The 20,801-nt window shown below is 47.7% G+C and overlaps 1 protein-coding gene across 11 annotated transcripts in view; it reads right to left on the reverse strand.

Annotated features, from left to right (window-relative positions):
• Positions 1-20,801, reverse strand: part of SNED1 (sushi, nidogen and EGF like domains 1) — a 3,218,914-nt gene that overhangs the window by 911,949 nt on the left and 2,286,164 nt on the right. For 10 of the 11 annotated variants that reach the window (XR_011276037.1, XR_011276036.1, XR_011276038.1 and 7 more), the window contains exon 13: positions 9,942-10,238. The exons of the other annotated variant lie outside the window; for it this stretch is intronic. Coding sequence is in view for 6 of the 10 variants with exons in the window: in XM_069618133.1 (XP_069474234.1) it covers positions 9,942-10,238 (297 nt within the window). In the remaining 4 variants the exon portion in view is untranslated. The remainder of the gene's footprint in view (positions 1-9,941; positions 10,239-20,801) is intronic. 11 annotated transcript variants of the gene reach the window in all.

Below are 20,801 nucleotides of genomic sequence, written 5' to 3' on the forward strand. Positions count from 1 at the left end.
ATCTTTGCAATTATAAACATTTATCCCGAGTTACTTACAATAGTGTCTTCTTACTCGCACATTTCAGAACTTGTTCGTATATTCGAGAAGCAAGGACCGTTAAGCAAACTCCCCATAATCAAGCTACCTCACCTTAGGTAAGCGCTTTGTAGAGTTTGTCATTGTAGAATTTCGTAGCTGCAGTGGCTATATTATTCAAGTACACAGTGGACCCATTTATCCCGTGTTACTTACAATAGTGTTTTCTTGTACTCGCACATTTCAGAACTTGTTCGTATATTCGAGAAGCCAGGACCATTAAGCAAACTCCCCGTTATCAAGCTACCTCACCTTAGGTAAGCGCTTTGTAGAGTTTGCTACTGTAGAATTTCGCAGCTGCAGTGGCTATATTATTCCAGTACACAGTTTACCTATTAAGCTACAACATATAATTGTATTTCCTCGCAGGCATCAGCAAATACATCCATTAGAGTTGGATGGAATTTGTTACTTTTTTAATGGATTAAAATCAGGTACACTATTGTTATGGACTGTCCACTCGTCCGATTAGTTGCAACTACCTAGCCATACAAATAACCAGTTCTCTAAATGGGTTTTTATGGTTAGGAATTTGGAAATCTAATAATGAATGTATGTACAATATTAAATTATTTCTAACTTGCCAATTTAATTTTCTCTCCTTTCTCCCCTGACCCCTTATCCTTGATAACCCCTTTTTCTCTCTCTCTCCTCGCTGACATTGGATTTATACTTATATTGCATACGTTTCTTTTGGATTATGTTTGTTTCAAACTATGATGGACCAATTTCGTCCTTGTAAAAAACTGTTTATTGCAAAATGGCAATAATTTGTTTACCCATTATTTCTATGCAAATGGGCATGGTTTATTTATGCTCTTTATCAGAACACTGATCATTGTAACAACAAATACGCCCTGAGGACGGCCCGGAGAGGGCTGAAACACGTGTTGGCGTGCAGTGTCCATTTTGTTTATTAAATATATTTTCTGATTGACATGGACTGTTTACTCTTGTGACTAAATATTTGTCCTATCACTGTTTACTTATTATGCAATGGTCTAACTACTTAAGCAATAGATAAATTGGCAAGTGCTACTACATGACTGATTTTGAGGGAGCGCTGATTGGCAGGCTACATTGACTTTGTTGTTCTCTTCTGTATACGAAGGGGTACCGAGAACTTACCCTTCTAAGCACTGCCACTGCTGCAAACCTCTCAAACACTTAATCAATAAGGGTGCGCGCACCTACCCACATTGGGGACTTTTTCTCGGAATCTATTTATTACGGTTATCTTTCCCCGGGAGTGCAGCACAATACCCACTAATTAACCCTGACTGCCACCTTGAAGATGGCTAAATATTTACAGAATCGTGATGAGGACAGCGCTGCCCTTTTTGCCCCGCGTGGCACAGACAGTAATCCCTTCAAAAACCGGTTGCAAAAAACCGAAACATTGGTTCAAAAATTTATGAAATTGGAGCGCCTAAGTAAAAAAGAAATCAATAAGTACTGGGAACAAGTATCATTGAAAAACTACCTTAAACAAGATATCATTCCCAGGGGCTTACGAATACTTATATTCCCAGATTTTAATCATCATGATGACCAAGATCTTGCTTCAGATTGGGAAGCTAACCTCACTGTGAGTTCTGATAACATGATGAAAATCCTTGTACAACACGCTGAGAGGGAACATACCAGAGTAACCGCTGAAATTGCTCAGGTTCAAAAAGAAATCTCAGAAATGTCTAACGCTGCAGCTTCTAAAGACAGAAATTATGAGAAAATGCACAGTATCTTAGAAGATTACCAAGACGATATCAAAATCAGGAAATTTAGGAAATTTTATCGTGATGAACGAGACTATATCAATGACAGAGTCTACACATTTCAGACTAAGTATGATGGAGACCAATCACACATCAAAACTCCTAACACTTCACCAGTTACATCAGATCCTGACTCTGATCAGGAACCATCAACAACGAATGTAGCAGGGATCCACAACATAGATGAAATATCTGAGGAAAAACGTCATAATAGAAGAGGCTTTTTGGCTGAAATTAAAAGATTCAAAAAGGGCAACGCTCAGAATCCCAATACTAATTACAAAAATGTACGTTTTCAGAAAACACTCCCTTTAGGCCCCAATATATCAACCACCCCAACAACGTCAGAGGAGGAAGAGGAAGAGGAGCTAAGAGGAGAGGGAACAGGAGACATAAGGAAAAGATTTACCAGATCAAGTCTCAAAACATCCAAACCAAGGCCAATCCTCAAAACCTAGTCATTAATCTCTCTGCCAAACAACTATCACCGCAACAGATCAATGTTCTCAATTATGGCCTTTCCTTTGCACCCAGCTCGAAAGCCAATATGACTGAGGTCCAAATAGACCTCTATAAATTTACTAGAAAACTGAAACTGAAAAAGTACTTTCACAATAAACCAGTATTCTTCCAACAACAAATTTCATTACCACCGATCAGTAACAAAAGCATACAAGAGATTGAAAATGTACACCTTCTGGCGAACCTTACTACGGACAATGCCCAATCTATCAGTGATATTCAAAGAGACCTAGGGATACACCAACGCAATATGGATATAACTGAACATAAGAACAGATCTAAATTCATGCCACCCATTTCAGGGGATAATATTATAGATGTGTTCTACAGGTCTATTACCAGGGAAATTCACCAATATATAGATGGTCAAAATAAGGACTTTTTCAGTAAAAAACCTAATCTTACCAAAACAGAACAAGAGGCACTTTATGAGCTCTCGGGTGATAATTCCATTGTGATTAAGGAGGCAGACAAAGGGGGTAACATAGTTATCCTCAATAAAACGGACTATATTAGAATGGCACAAGCACACCTAGATACCCCTGGTTGTTACCGTAAACTGATGAGTAACCCGACAACTCAAACAGTTCAAGAACTTAAAAGCTTGATTGGTGAGTGGCACCTAAAAGGGATGCTCACGGATGAGGAGAAATCCTTTCTCACTAACACCACACCACTTATGCCTACCCTGTACCTATTACCCAAGATACATAAACCATTTGATAGTCTCCCATCAGTGAGACCTATAATGAGCGGACAAGGGGGGGGTCACAGAGAATTTAGCAACCTATATTGATTCCTGTATTAAGGACCTAGTTCCAAAAATTCCGGCCTTTCTTAAAGACACAACTCATGTCTTACAGATCCTGAACAATATTGTATGGAAATCGCATTACCATCTGGTTACTCTTGATGTTACTGCCCTGTACACCTCAATTGATCACTCGCTAGCGATTAAGACATTGGATTACGTCTTTAGACTGCACTCAGCATCACATGCAACTCATGTACAAATGTTGAAGAATCTGGTTGACTTTACACTAAATCACAATCAATTCATTTTTAACGATGAGTATTATACCCAAACCAAGGGAATTGCCATGGGAGCCAAATATGCTCCAGCTTTGGCAAACCTCTTCATGGCATATTTTGAGGACCTATACGTGTTCTACAACAACCCATATATTGAGTATATTCATATTTGGAGAAGATACATAGATGATGTTTTTGCAATATGGGCAGGCACACCAGAGCAGTTTCAAGAATTTATGCAATACCTGAACCGCAACGAATTTGGGATACACTTCACAGGTCATATCGATACTATCGAAATTGAGTTTTTAGATCTTAGAATCTATGTTGATAATCAAACTTTACAAACCAGTACATTTCGTAAAATAACTGCAGTCAACTCTATCTTGCATGCAAAAAGTAACCATAGAAGAAATGTGATTGACAATATTCCTCGAGGGGAATTCCTTAGAGCTAGGAGAAATTGCAGTCAAGACGTGAACTTTTGCTTAGAATGTAAGGCTATAGGAACCAGATTCCAAGAAAGAGGCTACACGCAAACCAACATTAACCATGCACTTAGAAATGTGAAAACAATCACAAGATCTGCTTTACTTATCCAGTCCAAAAAACTGGCTGAATTTCCACAACATGTGAACTTCATAACAAAATATTGCAGTGACTCCCAATTTATATATCATATTTTCAACAAACACTGGCATATCTTACATTTGGATCCAGATTTGGAGACTCACATCACTGAGAAACCTAGAATAATTTTCTCTAGAGCTCCTACACTTAGAAATTTACTGTGTCCCTCTTTTATGAAATCTGGTTCCGACAGACAGTCTAACTGGCTCACACAGAACATCAAACCTAATGGATTCCACAAATGTGGAACTTGTAATTTCTGTCAATTTGCCCTATCGCCAACTAAAATATTTTCTTGCCATGGCAATCTAAATTTCAAAATTACGGACTTCATGAATTGTCGCTCTAAATATATTGTGTATGGAATTATATGTGTCTGCAAGAAAGTTTACGTAGGCAGTACCATCAGAGAACTGAGGGTAAGAATCAGAGAACACCTTGCAAACCTTAACAGCCAAGACATTAATCTACCATTTGCAAGACACTGGCAACAAGAACACCAACTGGCACATAGAAAGGACATCAGATTTGTAGGACTACAACACATAAAACCGCATGCCAGAGGTGGTAATCGAGAACTCTATCTACGACAAGCGGAAGCCCGAATGATTTGTAGACTCAGATGCGTTCTACTTGGACTCAATCAAGAACACGAACTTAATGTTTTTCTCTGATATTGTATGTTTAAATCTTTATTTAATGTTCAAAGATGTTGCGATCCTGTAGTGGCAGGTGTAGCAACACGGAAGGGTGGACTGTCCATTTACAATTTAATTATGACACGTCAGTTACCATTGGGCCAATTGATCGACCTACCACTCCTTAATTTCTTCATGGCAATTCAGCTAACTAGAGGGTTAATACTCATAAAACCTTTTCTTATTTATTCATATTTACCTGACCCATTTCAGAACTAGAATAATTATACTTATCCAAAAAAATCTAACCGCAAGATACTGAATCACTGATCCTAACTAGGTCTATTTCTAAATGCAATATTTATTGCACCTTTCTATTGGTACTCTCACGTCAAACCATGACCTAGAACAATAACCCGGTCTCCTTCAACTCCCGCTAGCTTTACACCAAATACGGCTAGTTTGCCTAACTGAGATTAATTAACAAATTACACTATCATTACCATAAAACCAACTAATTATACTTTATTATACCGTAGGAGCCATAGTGCGCCTATTAACATGTATACATCCGATACCTTTCTTGAGTGAAAACACTCAGTAATAACAAATTCTCGAATCCTACAATTAGTTCATAAACTAGCGCAAATGTAAGAACGCTAAGAGATGCACTCAAACTAATTTCAATACACCCCTGTTCGGTTACGTTCGTAAACCAAGGGACAATTGTACAAATGCTTTTCTTTAAATCTCAATTGACTTCCTACCTAACTTGAGTATTCCCCTCACACCGCCTGAGTTGCCAGGCAACGGCAACAGGATGGTCACATGACCAAAGCCATTAAATAGCCTGGCTGAGTAACTATAGGCCATCACAGTCACACCCACATTCCTTCCAGGAAGCCGGAGACAGACGGCAGAAACCTGCCGAGCTGCACACGCATTTAGGCGTTTAAAGGTTAGTGCTCCGTTCAAATAGTAGAATTTGGAATCTTTGCAATTATAAACATTTATCCCGAGTTACTTACAATAGTGTCTTCTTACTCGCACATTTCAGAACTTGTTCGTATATTCGAGAAGCAAGGACCGTTAAGCAAACTCCCCATAATCAAGCTACCTCACCTTAGGTAAGCGCTTTGTAGAGTTTGTCATTGTAGAATTTCGTAGCTGCAGTGGCTATATTATTCAAGTACACAGTGGACCCATTTATCCCGTGTTACTTACAATAGTGTTTTCTTGTACTCGCACATTTCAGAACTTGTTCGTATATTCGAGAAGCCAGGACCATTAAGCAAACTCCCCGTTATCAAGCTACCTCACCTTAGGTAAGCGCTTTGTAGAGTTTGCTACTGTAGAATTTCGCAGCTGCAGTGGCTATATTATTCCAGTACACAGTTTACCTATTAAGCTACAACATATAATTGTATTTCCTCGCAGGCATCAGCAAATACATCCATTAGAGTTGGATGGAATTTGTTACTTTTTTAATGGATTAAAATCAGGTACACTATTGTTATGGACTGTCCACTCGTCCGATTAGTTGCAACTACCTAGCCATACAAATAACCAGTTCTCTAAATGGGTTTTTATGGTTAGGAATTTGGAAATCTAATAATGAATGTATGTACAATATTAAATTATTTCTAACTTGCCAATTTAATTTTCTCTCCTTTCTCCCCTGACCCCTTATCCTTGATAACCCCTTTTTCTCTCTCTCTCCTCGCTGACATTGGATTTATACTTATATTGCATACGTTTCTTTTGGATTATGTTTGTTTCAAACTATGATGGACCAATTTCGTCCTTGTAAAAAACTGTTTATTGCAAAATGGCAATAATTTGTTTACCCATTATTTCTATGCAAATGGGCATGGTTTATTTATGCTCTTTATCAGAACACTGATCATTGTAACAACAAATACGCCCTGAGGACGGCCCGGAGAGGGCTGAAACACGTGTTGGCGTGCAGTGTCCATTTTGTTTATTAAATATATTTTCTGATTGACATGGACTGTTTACTCTTGTGACTAAATATTTGTCCTATCACTGTTTACTTATTATGCAATGGTCTAACTACTTAAGCAATAGATAAATTGGCAAGTGCTACTACATGACTGATTTTGAGGGAGCGCTGATTGGCAGGCTACATTGACTTTGTTGTTCTGGTCATCTTATGGGCCTAGAACATATCCCAAATAACAGTCATAACCATGTTGCACAAATTCAGCTTTAAAAGTAAAGACAAAGTCCAAGATGTCCTCAGAGAAGAAAGAAATACAAGAAGATAAATACTAATTCTCTTCTGTTAAGTCTGCTCGACAACCGGGGTCTGACCTTGAAAAAGCAGAAGACTTATCATTAGCCGACTTATCTGAATAATCAGCCCTAGCAACATCCTTTTTCAGAATATGGGACAGTGAGACTATTTCAAAGGGATGGCTGTCTGACCGTAAACCCTTAGGCAATGAAGTAGCATCTTCTTCCAGTCGGAAGATCCTCTCTAGCCCTTCGAAACCCAACGAGGCATTGCCTGGAACACCAGGGAGGTGTTCCAAGAGTTGCAGGGTGCTATTAGAAGTAGGTATGGAGGGGTCCTTTGAAGGCAAGTAAAGCCGAAAATCACTCCTAACAGATGAGGGGATAGATTTGGGAAATTTAGCAACTGGGTGCTTTTGTTTGCCTTTTTTCACTTTTCTTCCCCCTTTTTGTCATTACCCTTCTCATTGGTCTCGTTCTGAGTGATGATGTCTCATAAACCAAGATTATTAGTAATCAGCTGTAAAGATTCGGAGCTCAGGCAAGATCCAGAGATTTTGGCTGTATTTCTATTCATCTTTTGTTTTCTCGCTGATGTTTTGCGATGGCTCTAAAGGGGCTTTTTGCTTTTATGATGATTTTTGACCTGAAAACAAGAACTGGGCCAAGGGTCTCTGGTGTTGTACTCATCACACTGTGCTGAGGTAGGACTGCAAGAATCAGAGATAATAATAATTTCCTCATTGCACATTTCTTAGGCTCAGAGATATTGATTTTACGCAAAGGAGTCATTGTATGTTTACTAAGGCCAAAGAGGAGCCCAAAGATTTGGGCAGAATAGAAGTACACTCTTCAACTGGCTCCACAGCGATAGAATCAGATATCGCACAAGCTACACTCATCAAAGGTCTGCGGTTACCTAATTGTTCAATGATATAATGAAGCAGCATTGTCTGTAGAAGTCTTATATAGTTCTTCACAGAGGTTGACAAGTGAGGTTAACAGATAGTCAAGTGCCTGTAATTGTGTGTGTGGATGTCAACATTCCCATCTGGCTCAAACAAAACCCCACCAATATCTGATCCATCTGCATCATCTATGCCTGACACTGTAGAGTTTAAGATAGGCAACAGAGGAGAAGCTAAAATACTTTTTTTTAACAAGTTCAAGTTGGTTGTGTACACCATAAATTCATTGGTAACTATTATTTTAGATATCGGTATTGCATTTAAGATTCTCTTTATACAATCTCCCTCAACTCATATCTTCTTTCAATCCTTCCCCCTCACCGCTATGCTGATTACACCCAATTATTCTTTTCTTTCTCATCTTTTCCAACTCTCTTCATACTAATGTGTCTGCTTGCCTCTCCTCCATCAAACAATGGGCGCATACCCATTTTCTGCATCAAAACCCTGCCAAAACTGAACTTCTCTTATTTGCTGCTCCCACTCCTCCTCTCTCTGTCTACCCTTGGGTATTTATTTCCCACCTGAATTTATCCCCGCCCTGACAACAAAAACTCTTGTCGTCATCTTCAACTCCTCACTTTCCTTTTCCATTCATATTTCAACGACTGCTTGTACTTGTCGCTAAAGCCTCTTTAATATGCAGCCTGCCTGTCCTTTTTTATCTCCTCAAGCCACTAAACTTGTTATCTTCTCTCTTGTCTTCTCCCGACTTGACTATTGCTCCTTTATTCTGATCAGTCTTTCGCCCTGCCTCCGTGCCCCTCTCTATTCAATTTATAACTCTTCTATTCATCTTATACTTTCTCTTCCTGCTCGTGCCTCCATTTTGACCCATCTACACTCTGCTTCCTTCCCTCTTTTGATTAGCGAATTTTATTTCATTTTATTTGCATAATCTATAAATGTCTTCATCGTCTCGACCCTTCACATCTTGACTCCCTTGCCTCCATCCCTTATATGTTCTTTTCGTTCTGAACATCTTCACTTTCTCGCTGTTCCCAAACCCTTCTGTACTTAATCCTGCTTTCGGTCCTTTTCTTTACTCGCTCCCAAATTCTGGAATTCTCTCCCTCTTCCCATTCACTCTGCTACCTCTTATCTTTTCTGCAAGGCTCTGTAAAATCATTTACCTTCAAAGGCCTAATTTGTGTACTTTTCTGATTTTTTCTTTTTTGCCATATTCAAATGTGTTTGTGCCGCTTTTATTCACTGTTCAGCGCCTTGATGGAATTCAATCAATACAAATATAAAATGTGTTGGGATGATAGCACATTGTATCCTTTTTATGCTGGTTGGTGTGGTTATGCAAGTATGTACATTTTGGGTGGGTGAGGCATATGAGTATGGACAACTCACAAGTGACCCTTGAGTCCACTCTAAAAAGTTGGCCTGCCTTTTGGGAGAAGTTAAAAGATAAAATGGGCCTCATTACAAGTTTTCCGGTTCGGTAACTACGGTACCGGTAAGCTTGCTGGTACCGTAGTTACCGGACCGGCAAACTACGAGTTCTGCTTGCAGGTGCCTTTTCACCCACCAGGACTGACCTGCCGGGCGGAACGGCACCACGAGCAGAGCATGTTGGAACGGCACCACGAGCAGAGCATGTTGGATGCACCGGCACCATTCTGAATGGTGCCGGTGCATCCGACCTCCCCATTCCCATTGAGCCCTATGGGAATGGGGAGGTCGGATGCACCGGCCTCCCCATACCCACTTGCAAACCACTTGTAACCACTTGCAAACTTTTACTACCCATTCCCATTGAGCCATATAGGCTCAATGGGAATGGGTAGTAAAAGTTTCCGGCCCCTGGCAATGGGGAAATACAGGGTCTGCCAGGGTGGTAATGGCCCTGTATTTCCCCATTGCCAGGGGCCGGTTAAAATTCACAAACTTGTAATGAGGCCCAATGGAAAACATTTTAGGGGGCAATAGAGGACTGTGAAAAGGAAGAGCAATGCAGTGGTAGTGTTCAAATACATCAGATAACCTCTGCATGCAAGTATGGGAATTTTCTTTCTAAATCTGTGGTCACTTACGTGTGCGTGTGACAAACGTGACTGGTTGGCTTATGTCATTCTTGTTGTTCATGTTGCGTTTGACTGAAAAGAGCGAGATGTTGTAGGCCATGCCAGCTGTCAATGCTCGCAACTGATGGGAAGTGCGGCTCCTCTCCACGAAGTCTGTCCGCCGAAAAGTGCTGTCAAAGGCAGAGTATGTCACTGCATATCCATCGTGCACCTCTTGCCCTGCAGAATCCACAGGAGGCTGCCATGAGATGGAGATACTGTGCTCGTCTACATATTCCACTTCTAGCAAAACCGGAGGTAGAAGATCTGTAGGAAGAGAGGAGAAAGTGAACAGAGTCAGTGACAGGCTGGTGCAGTAAGGGATAGGTAAAGTAGAGAAGATCGTATGGAAAATGGGCAGGCTGATGCTCCTATGGGCTAGTATGTAAAAGAGAGGTTGCTGATACAGGGATCAAGAGAGACAGCAGAGAAAGATGGACAAAAGGGACGCCTAATATTGGCCCCATAAAATGAACTGGAACATTTGGATCACGGCCGTCATCTATAACCTGTAGCAGTCCCGAGCAGAGAGAAAGAGTAGGGCTTAGCCCCTTTTTATGAATTTTCTGTCACACAAACGCCCAGATGGGAAAAGACAGACGGAGATTGGCCTGGGAGAGCTGACCAATCACAGCAGAAGAAGGGAGAAAATGAAGAAGGGGACAGGAAACAGGAAGTTGTGGGTTATCCAGGGCCAGTCAGGAGTGGAGGAGAACCAAGAGACCAGCAGGAGGAGGAATGGTGGGGTGGTCTGTGAAGACTATATTTTGAGAAGGTGAGGTATTGGTTTAGTGAGTGCAGGTGTACTGCATTGTGAGGGAACATCTGTGTAGCAAATGGAGCTACTTTAAAATAGTGTAAGGGGTATCTGTGTAGTGAGTGGGTGAGTGAAAGGTGAGTGGTGTTACAGAAGTGGGGGGAGTGATAGAATGTTTAGTACTGTGGGAGGAGGAATTTTAATAGTGTGGGGGACGTAGTTTTATCAGTGAGGGAGGAGGAGTTGTAGTGAGGGTAGAGGAGTTGTAATAGTGTGGGAGGATGATTAGTAGTGTGGGAGTAGTAGTATTGTGGGAGTGGTAGTGGTGTGGAGGCAGAGTAATAGTGGAGGAGGAGGAGTGGTATAAAAGCAGTACTAGGGGTGCATGAGTGGTAGGAAGAGTAGGAGGAGAGTAAGAGAAGTAGTGTTAATAATATCAAAGGATGGAGACAAGGAGTAGAAGGAGTGTGGTGCACTGCGAGAGAAGGAAGGGTGGGGAGGAGTCAGGAAGGAGGAGTAAGGAACAAGTTATTTACCTGTAACTGTTGTTCTCCAGCATGGGTCTGGCATGGATTCACATGCTCATGAATATTCCTTGTCGTCAGGCTGGGAATCCTCGGTAAAGAAAAAATCAGTTTCAGTTTAGTTTCTGAACTGTCTTTCTCCTAATAACCAACCACTGGTCTCTGGATCATACTGCACCCAGCCAATGACTGCCCTCTACCTAAATCCCTCCTCTGGCAACCATCTTCAGATTTGGTAGCACGTAAAGTGGCAGTAGGACCAAGAGAAGAGCCGCAGAGGGGTAGGCGGGAGGGTTTGCATGTGAATCCATGCCAGTCCCATGCTGGAGAACAACAGTTACAGGTAAGTAACTTGGTCATTCTCCAGCATGGGCTCTGGCATGGATTCACATGCTCATGAATAAATAATACATAGCAGTACATAGCAGTACACACATGCACAACCATGGGAGGTGGCAAGGCTCAACATTAAGCATTTCAACATCTCAACATTAAGCATCTCTTACCTCCTCACCAGGATCACCTTCAAGTGAACAGGTTGTGCAGGACTGCTTGGCCGATTCTGAACTCCTCCCTGGAATCCCGGTCAACACAGTAGAATCTCGTGAAGGTGTGTGTCGACCCCCACGTAGCAGCCCTGCAGATGTCCAGCAGGGGCGCACCAGATAGGAACGCCGTAGTTGCAGCGATCGCTCTGGTCTTGGAGAGGGCCTTCCCTTGGTTCACAAGGCCAAAGTTCACAAACAGCTGTGATGTCTTCCGAAAACTCTTTGTGCGGTTCACGTAGAACTGCAGCGCTCTAGCCACATCCAGCGAGTGCAAAGTCCTCTCCACCGGCGACGAAGGCGACGGGAAGAAAACAAGCAACACCAAGGGCTCATTGAGATGGAAGTCCGACGCCACGTTGGGCATGAAGGAAGGGTGTGTCCTCAGCACGACCCTAGTTTCGTAGAATGTCAAGTACAGAGGCTTACATGAGAGGGCCTGGATCTCTCCCACTCATCGTGCGGAGGTGATGGCCACAAGAAGCGCTGTCTTCCACGATAGGAATTTCAGAGGTGCCGAATGCAGAGGCTCGAACGGAGGACCCAGGAGCCTAGTCAGCACCACATCGAGCTCCCACGCCAGAGCCTTCACCGGTGGGAACGAGCAGAAAAGTCCTTTCATGAACTCCTTAACAAGGCGATAAGACCACAGCGATGACCGCCCCAGAGTTCTGGTACAGCGGGAGATAGCTGCCAGATGAATTCTGATGGAGGGGTGCGCCAGCCCCGCCTTGGCCAGCGACAGCAAGTATGGCAGCACGTAATCTGTAGAGGGTTTATCTTCTGTGCATGGCACCAGACGGTGAACCTCTTCCATTTATGTCCATAGCACTTAAGAGCCGAAGAAGCCCTGGCCTTGGCAAGCACCTCCTTGCAATCCGCCAGATCTCGTATCCTCCGAACTCTAGTGCTGCAGGAGCCAGGCCTGCAGGTTCAGCGACCCTGGGTCGTGGTGCAGGATCGCGCCTCCTTCCCTGGCAAGAAGATCAGCGTGTGCCAGAAGCGTGACTGGAGGGGACGCTGACATGTCCAGAAGGTCCGGGATACAATATCTGTCTCGGCCACGCCGGTGCGTTGAGGATCATCCTGCACCGGGACCGTCTGAGTTGCCTGATGAGTCGCAGAAGCGAGGGCAACGGCGGGAACGCATAGAGGAACAGGCCGTCCCAGGGGAAGGAGAATGCATCCCCCATGCTCCCCGGCTGGGGAAACCTGCTGGTGAACCTCCGGCACTTGGTGTTCGTCGCCGTCGCAAACAGATCGATCTAGGGATTGCCCCATCGTCGGAATAGAAGATCAACTTGATCCTGCCAAAGTTCCTACTCGTGGCAAGAGCGCAGTTCCCTGCTGATTGAGTCAGCAATGGTGTTCTTCACTCCTGCTAGATGAAAGGGTACCAGGAACATCCCTTGGGCGACAGCCCAGTGCCATAGATCCTGCGCTTCCTTGGAGAGAGCTGGGGATCTGGTGTCCCCGGCTTCTGAATGAAGAACATCGTGGTGGTGTTGTCGGTGAAGACCCGCACCACCTTGCCCTTGAGGGATGGAAGGAAGGACCTGAGGGCCCAAAACATAGCCCAGAGCTCCAGGACGTTGATGTGCAACGACCTCTCCTCCGGGAGCCAAAGGCCTCTTGCGTGGAGATTTCAGGTGTGCGCGCCCCATCCCTCCAGGGAGGCATCCGTCGCCACCGTCTCCTGATGCGCTGGGGTCTGAAAGTCCATTCCCGCCGCGAAATGCATGCGGGCGCCACACCACCGGATCACTCGACAGAATGTCTCCTTGAGGGTGATCATGTCCTCAAAGCTTCCCGACACTTGTATCCAACGGGCGTCGAGGAACTCCTGCAGCGGCCACATCCGCAACCTGCACAGCCGTACAAGGTAGTTGCATGACAACATCATGCCGAGCAGGCACTTGATGGACCTCAACCTGGCAACTTCCATGGTCAACAGCCGTTGTACCATGCCCAGGATGGCTTTTATCCTCTCTTCCGACAGTGAAGCCAGTCGCGCCACCGTGTTGAGTCTGGCTCCCAGGAACTGAAAGTCCTGCGATGGCACCAAGCATAGTTTATCGAGAACCCCAGTTCCATGAGCAGGCGGACGGTCCTCGATGTGTGTTCGACGGCGAGTTCCCTTGACTTTGCTCGGATGAGCCAATCATCCAGGTAGGAGTAGACGTGGATCCCCGCGCCGCCACCGGTGCCAGGCACTTGGTGAAGACCCTTGGCGCTGACTTCAAACCGAAGGGAAGGGCCTTGAACTGATAGTGCTGTCCTTGGACCACTAAACGCAGAAACTTTCGATGTCCCTTGTGTATGGAGATGATGAAGTAAGCATTCTCCAAGTATAGCGACGACAGGAAGTCTCCTTCCTCCAGCTGTCCCAGCACAGCACGTGCTGGAGCGTGACCATCCGGAACTTCTGTGACTTGATGTATCTGTTGAGGCAGCAGAGATTTAGAAGGGGTCGCCAAACGCTGGTCTTCTTCCAGACGAGGAAATACCGTGAGTATACTCTGGAGCCCTGGAGCCTCTTCGGGACGAGCTCTATCACGCCCCTTTTCAGCATCGCTCGTACCTCTAGAAGTAGTTGTGGAATGTGGTTTTCTTTTCTGGCCACAGATGGAAAACAGGGACACTTCCTTTGGAACTCCAGGGTGTATCTGTGTGCCAGGGCATCCAGCCCCCAACTGTCGGTGGAGATGGACTTCCACACGCCGATGATGTTCGCCAGCCGGCCTCCCACCGGGGTGCTCGTGCGGGGGCCCGACGTCCTGGCCGGTGCAGTCCTGCTTCGCCGAGGCCGTCCCACCTTGGGCCCCTTGGCGATGACGACGATTACCTCCGGCCTTGCTGCATCTTCTGTAGGCCTCCTGGGATGAAGAACGGGCCGCTTGACATTATGAGGAAAAGCTGCTGCCGAATCCTTTGGAGGCACCTGACTTGCCTCCGGAAGCCCGAAAGGATGGCCATCATTGTTGTTGGAGCATGCCCAAGGCACATGAGGTCTCAGAGTCTGCCTTGATGGCCTGCAGCGACTCATCCACCGCCTTGCCAAACAAGTTGTCCCCGTCGAAGGGCATGTCCAATACCCTTGTCGGGACGTCCTAACGGAAGTTGGTGGCTTTGAGCCAACCACGCCGGCGAAGGCAAACGCTGTTGCCCATCTGTCGGAAACCGGTGTCGGCGATATCCATGGCCACCCTGATGGCATGGTCCGAAGCCACCTCGCCTTCTTGAAGGATTTCAAGGGCCTCCGCCCTCTTGTCATCTGGGAGGAAATCCAGGAGAGGGGGGATTTTAAACCGCAGCTCCCTGTCGTAGCCGGGCCATGATGGCGAGAGCGTTGGCCGTCCCATGGCGTCTAGCCTCCTTCCCTCGCCGTCCGGTGGGGAAGTAGAAGTCGAAGCCGCCGACCCCGCAGATTTCTTCCTGGCTGCCGCTGAGACCACCGAGTCCGGGGAAGATTACGCTCTGAGAACTTCGGTGCAGAGGCTGGAACCCAGTATTTCTTCTCGTACCAGTCTCTCCTCGCCAGGGTCGAGGATGGGTTCTTCAGAAGGAACAGCCCTTCGTCCTAAATGTCGTCCAACAGAGGGATCGAGAGGACGATCTTCTGCTTGGTCTCTCGTTGCTGATAAAGGAAAGCCTCCTTCTTCTTTTCCTCGGGATTGAGCTGAAACCGCTCCGAAGCCCTAGAGAAAATTGCGTGGAAGGATCCGATCTCATTATGGGGAGAAGCCCTGGATACCGGTGACGGGAGATCTGTTCTGTCGTTGCCGCCGTTGTCCGTACCCGTCGTCGCCATATCCAGCTCCGTCTCGTCCCTCGGCGGAGGGGAAGGAGGGGAGGAATGGTACAGTGGTGGAGGGTGGACTCGTCTCCTCTTAGTTGGTGGATCCTCTGACGGTCCAGGCGCCAGGTCGCCCATCGGCATGGGCAGCTATGTCCATATCTCTGTGCATAGGATGTGGAAAGCTTGTAGGATGTCCTCCGATCTGTCCGTCGGTGGAGTAGGGGGCGGTTGTGACGGGAGTATCGGCGGTTCCTCCCCGCCTTGCCGTTCCTCGTCAGTTCCCTCATCACTCTCCCCATCCGCCTCGTCGGGGTCCTTCCCGTAGGGCCCTGCCTCGACGCTCTTCTTCTCAGGCACAATCAGGCCTGAAAGTTCCTCCTCGGAAGAGATCTCCGAGTCTAGCTGGACCACTGCGCCCCCCCCCTTCTTCTCAGCCAGGGACGATGGTCTCAGGGAGATGATCGGCATCTTTACGGGAGTCTTCTCAATGGGCACGAATGATGATTCGCTCCGGGCACGAATGATGATTCGCTCCGGGCGGGCAGGGAAACTCTCGTCTTGGCGGATGCCCCCTGGGAACCCGCATCTGCAGCCTTCGCCAGGGACGTCACCACTCCCTCAATCAATGCTTTAGCCTGGTGAATCTGGGCCTTCAGGACCTTGGGCGCATCTGAGGCCTTCACCGTGGGGGGAGGGTCAGTGCCTCGCTCCCCCTTGGCTTTCTCTGTCAGAGTCAACCGGGCCTTCTCCTGAAGCTTACCCGGGTGCTCCGACTTCCTTTTCTTTGCTGAGCCGGAGCGTTGGCTCATGGTTGACGCCGTCGACGAAGCTGCGCCCAGCCTGGCTGCCGAGGAGCCGGTACCCACGGCGCTCCCAGGTCCCGTGGACTTGCGGTACTTTGTCTTATGTTGGGCACCCGTCACCGGAGCGCCCTCAAAGGACTTAGACGACCGCTCAGATTTTCTCTTGGGAGAAGAGCGTTTCCGGGGCTCACCTGCCGCCGGGTTCTTTGTCTCCAGCCACTCAGAGAGCCGTTTGTGACGGTCCTTCATGGTGCAGGAGGACATGTCCTTGCAGAATGCACAGGCCTTTTCCACATGCGATTTGTCTGAGTGTAGGCAGTAAAGGCACCGGGAGTGCCCATCCTCCTTGAAGATGTTCTGTAGTCCACATCCTGGGCAGATCCTAAACAGAGGCGTCAAGTCTCCTTTGTCGTCGGCCATCTCCACACGGTGTAGGCCTCAAGTATCTTCTGGAATCCTCCAAGAAGTGAAGTTTGACTAAAATGTGCCCTTGAGGGGCATAGAAGCTTCAGAAAATGGGTCCCCGTTAATCGGATGATGAATCGGTGGAGCTTGAGGACCAATTGCCCGAAAAAATTTGAGAAAATTCTCTGAAAAAACACAATACACGGAAAAGGCTCGAGAGCTACAGCACGAGGACTCCCAACATGAACGTCTGGTAAAAATCTGAAGATGGCTGCCAGAGGAGGGGCTTAGGTAGAGGGCAGTCATTGGCTGGGGGCAGTATGACCCAGAGACCAGTGATTGGTTGTTAGGAGAAAGACAGTTCAGAAACTAAACTGAAACTGATTTTTTCTTTACCGAGGATTCCCAGCCTGACGCCGGGGAATATTCATGAGCATGTGAATCCATGCCATACCCCATGCTGGAGAAGGACTATTTCCTCATTTAGGTGGAAAGCAGACAGAACCTTGGGCAGAAATGCCGGGTGTGTCTGCAGGACTACTTTGTCCTTGTGAAAGGTAGTATATGGTTCCGAGGCAACCAGCGCCTGGATTTCCCTGACTCTACGAGCCGAGGTGAGGCCGACTAGTAAGGCCGTCTTGATGGTGACCAGCCTGATGTCCACGGACGCCATTGGCCAGGGCGAAGCCAGGACTATGTTAAGGTCCCACACCGGGTGCGGTCTCTTGACGGGCAGGTAGAGCCTTGCAAGTCCCGTCAGATGTTTCTTGATGATAGGATTGGAGGAGGAGAAGATGCCTTCCTCCGAGTTCCTGTAAGCCCCGATGGCTGCGAGGCATGTGCGGCAGGTGTCCATCTGCAGGCCTGAGTTGGCGAGGTGCGCCGGAAAGGAGAGCACATCGTCCAAGGTGCACGCCAGGGGGTCGATTCCCTTGGAGTCTGACCAGTGACAGAATCCGGTCCATTTGCTTTTTTACTGGGCCCTGGTAGCCTTGCTCCTGGCGCCTTGTATGATCTCCAGATTGGCCTGTGACAGGCTGAGGTGCTGAAGAGTTACCTGTACCTCAGCCTGTCACAGGCCAAGCTGTGAGAGCTAGTTTCCCTGGCGCAGGGTGGATGACTGCTGCCCTCCTGCTGTGCCAGAAGATGTGCTGGGTCCGTCGGGAGGTGAATCGGGGGCACTTCCGAGAGACTGAGCAGCTCCGAAAAACCATGGCCTGGCCGGCCACCATGGAGCTATTAGAATGATTAGGAGTTGGTGAGACTCCATGATTTTGCAAATTACTCTGTGAATCAGGGGAGGGGGCTGAAAGGTGTAGGCTTTCATGCCGGTCCACTGGAGGTGAAATGCGTCGCCCAGAGAGCCGGGGCCCTGACCATGCCAGGATGCGAACTGGGGACACTTCTTGTTGTGCCAGGTGGCAAAGAGTTCCACCTGGGGGTGATCCCACCTGTTGAAGATCTCCTGAATAACAAGGTTGTTTAGCTGCCACTCGTAAATTGTCTGCTCCCAGCCTGCTGAGCCTGTCCACTTCCAGGTTGGATTCCCCGGGAGGTGGACTGCTGTGAGGTAAATGTCATTTTTCAGGGCCCACTCCCACATGCTGATCACTAGGCTGCACAGAGGAGGGGATCTGGTGCCACCCTGCTTGTTGACATAGTACATGCTGGTCGAGTTGTCCGTTTGGATGAGGACAACCTTGCCCCTGAGAAGTGGTAGAAATGCCCTGAGTACCAGCCAGATGGCGTTCAGCTCTAGCCAATTGATATGGTATTCCTGCTCCTGTCGAGTCCAGGTGCCGTGGAACGAGAGATCGTCCAGCGTGGCTTACCAGCCCTTGAGCAAGGAATCCGTGGTGATGGTGGCCTGCATAGTGGGCGGCTGGAATGGCTTGTCCATCCGTAGGTGGCAGTCTCTGGACCACCAAGTCAGGTCTGGGTGGAGAAATGGAGGAACGTTGATCATCTCGGATTGAGAGCCCCACTCCTGGCTCCATGAGGCTGCAAAGTTCAGCTGAATCCTCCTCATCCTTAGTCTTGTGTGCGGAACGACTAATAGGACCGCTACCAGTAGACGCAGGAGATGTTGGTACCACCATGCTGAGGTCGCTTCTCTGCTGAAGAAGTGGACGGTGGCCCTCTTGATGCCGAGATTTTGTCCTCCGACGGAAATACCTTCTCGGAGCACGTGTCCCAGATGAGGCCCAAGAATGTCAGAGTTGGGTGCAGCTGTGTCTTCTTGAGATTGAGCGAGAAGCCCAGATCGTGCAGTGTGTTCATAAGGGCATGGGAAGAGTGGTGAACCGCTTCCGGAGATGTAGCCCGACAAGCCAGCCGTCGAGGTATGGGTAGATGTGGAGGGCCTGCGCTCTGAGGAGGGCCTCCACTGCATTCATGAGCCTGGTAAAGACCCTGGGGGCCGAGTTGAGGCCAAAAGGAAGGACCTTGTATTGAAAATGGTAGCCCATGATCCTGAACCGTAGGAAAGAACGATGGGGCTGCCAAATCGGGACGTGTAGGTACGCGTCCTTCAGATCCAGGTAGCACATCCAGTCTCCCTTGTCCAATGTCTCCGCTATAAAAGCTGGTGTAACCATCTTGAATTTTTGCAGGGGTAAGGAGAGGTTGAAGGTGGAAAGGTCCAGCACAACTGTCAGGCCCGCCTGGTTCTTCTTCTGAATGGCGAAAATCCTGGAGTAAAAGCCAAAGCCTCTCTGGGAGGCTGGGACTTCCTCCACTGCCTGGCTCTCTACGAGCTACCGGATCTCCGCCAAAGGAATTGCTGTCCCACCCTGTGGGAGTGGAGGGGAGGAGGGAGGAGAGGCTGGGGATAGGGTGGTGGTACCCCGTGGATACTACGGAGTGGATCCAATGGTCCGCGAAATTCTGGCACCAGAAATGTGCATGGAGAGCAAGCCTGCCCCCCACCGGAGACACGTGGCCTCGAAGGGGTGTGTCATGCCTTCTTTCCCTCGGAGGCTGACGCGGAGGAGGGGGAGTGGAAAAAGCCCTTACTCCCTCCCCCCCTTTTTGTTGCTTGAGCCAGTTTTAAGATGGCGAGCGGTCCGGCTGTCTGGATCTACATTCCTGGAAGCCGCAGAACCCTCCGTACGTACGACCCCTATCTGAGCCCTGCTGAGATTGGGTGTACGATTTGGCCGTGGTCTTTGTAAAGATGGATAAAGACTTGGCCGTTTGTGAGCTGTTTATCTTTTTGTCCAGCTCTTCGTCCGTGGAGGAGTAGAAGAGGCCCCCTCCCCGCCCCTCGAACAGAAGATCTAGTATGCATTCCTGGATGTCTGGGTGAAAGTTTGTTGCCCAGAGCCAGACTGTCCTTCTCATGTCCGTGGCGATACAGATGGCACGGCCAGAGGTGTCAATATGGGCCACAGTGGATTCCATGAGGTCATGTGCCACCAGCTTGGCCTCGGCTAGCCCTGCCTTGAAGCGTGATTGGCTCTGGGTGGGGAGTTCCAGGAGGAAGTCTGCAATTTCCCGCCATAATCTTTGGTTGGCGGCAGCCAGCCTGGCATTGGTGTTGGCCTGACGCAGATGTAAGGAAGCGTTGGAATAGAGTTTCTTGCCATATGCCTCCAAGATCTTCTCCTCCTTGCCTAGCAGTGCCACAGAGGAGGAGGCTGAGGACGACTGATGCTTGGAGTTTAGTGATGCTGCAGCGATCACAGAGGAGTGTGGTTGAGGATGGGCCGAAAGCAAGAGTGTATCCCCCTCCATCTGCCTGTACTTGGCGCCCAGGCGTCAATTGACTGGCTGGGCTGAGTAGGGTTTGAGCCAGCCCTTTTTGGCCAGGGAGACTACATCGGTATGCATAGGAATTCCAGATTTGGCAGACGGGCCTCGTGTGAGGACTTCCGCCAGAACCCCCTCTGCCGGCTGCTCGACCTCGGGTTGGGGTAGGCCCAGATACTTTGCAAGGCCAGCAAGATATTTGTGTAAGGCCCTGGCAGAGGATGGCGTGTCCGGATCCTCCTCCTCA

Source organism: Ambystoma mexicanum, chromosome 10 (genome assembly GCF_040938575.1).
Source record: "Ambystoma mexicanum isolate Mex_15411 chromosome 10, UKY_AmexF1_1, whole genome shotgun sequence".
Taxonomy (NCBI): Eukaryota; Metazoa; Chordata; class Amphibia; order Caudata; family Ambystomatidae; genus Ambystoma; species Ambystoma mexicanum.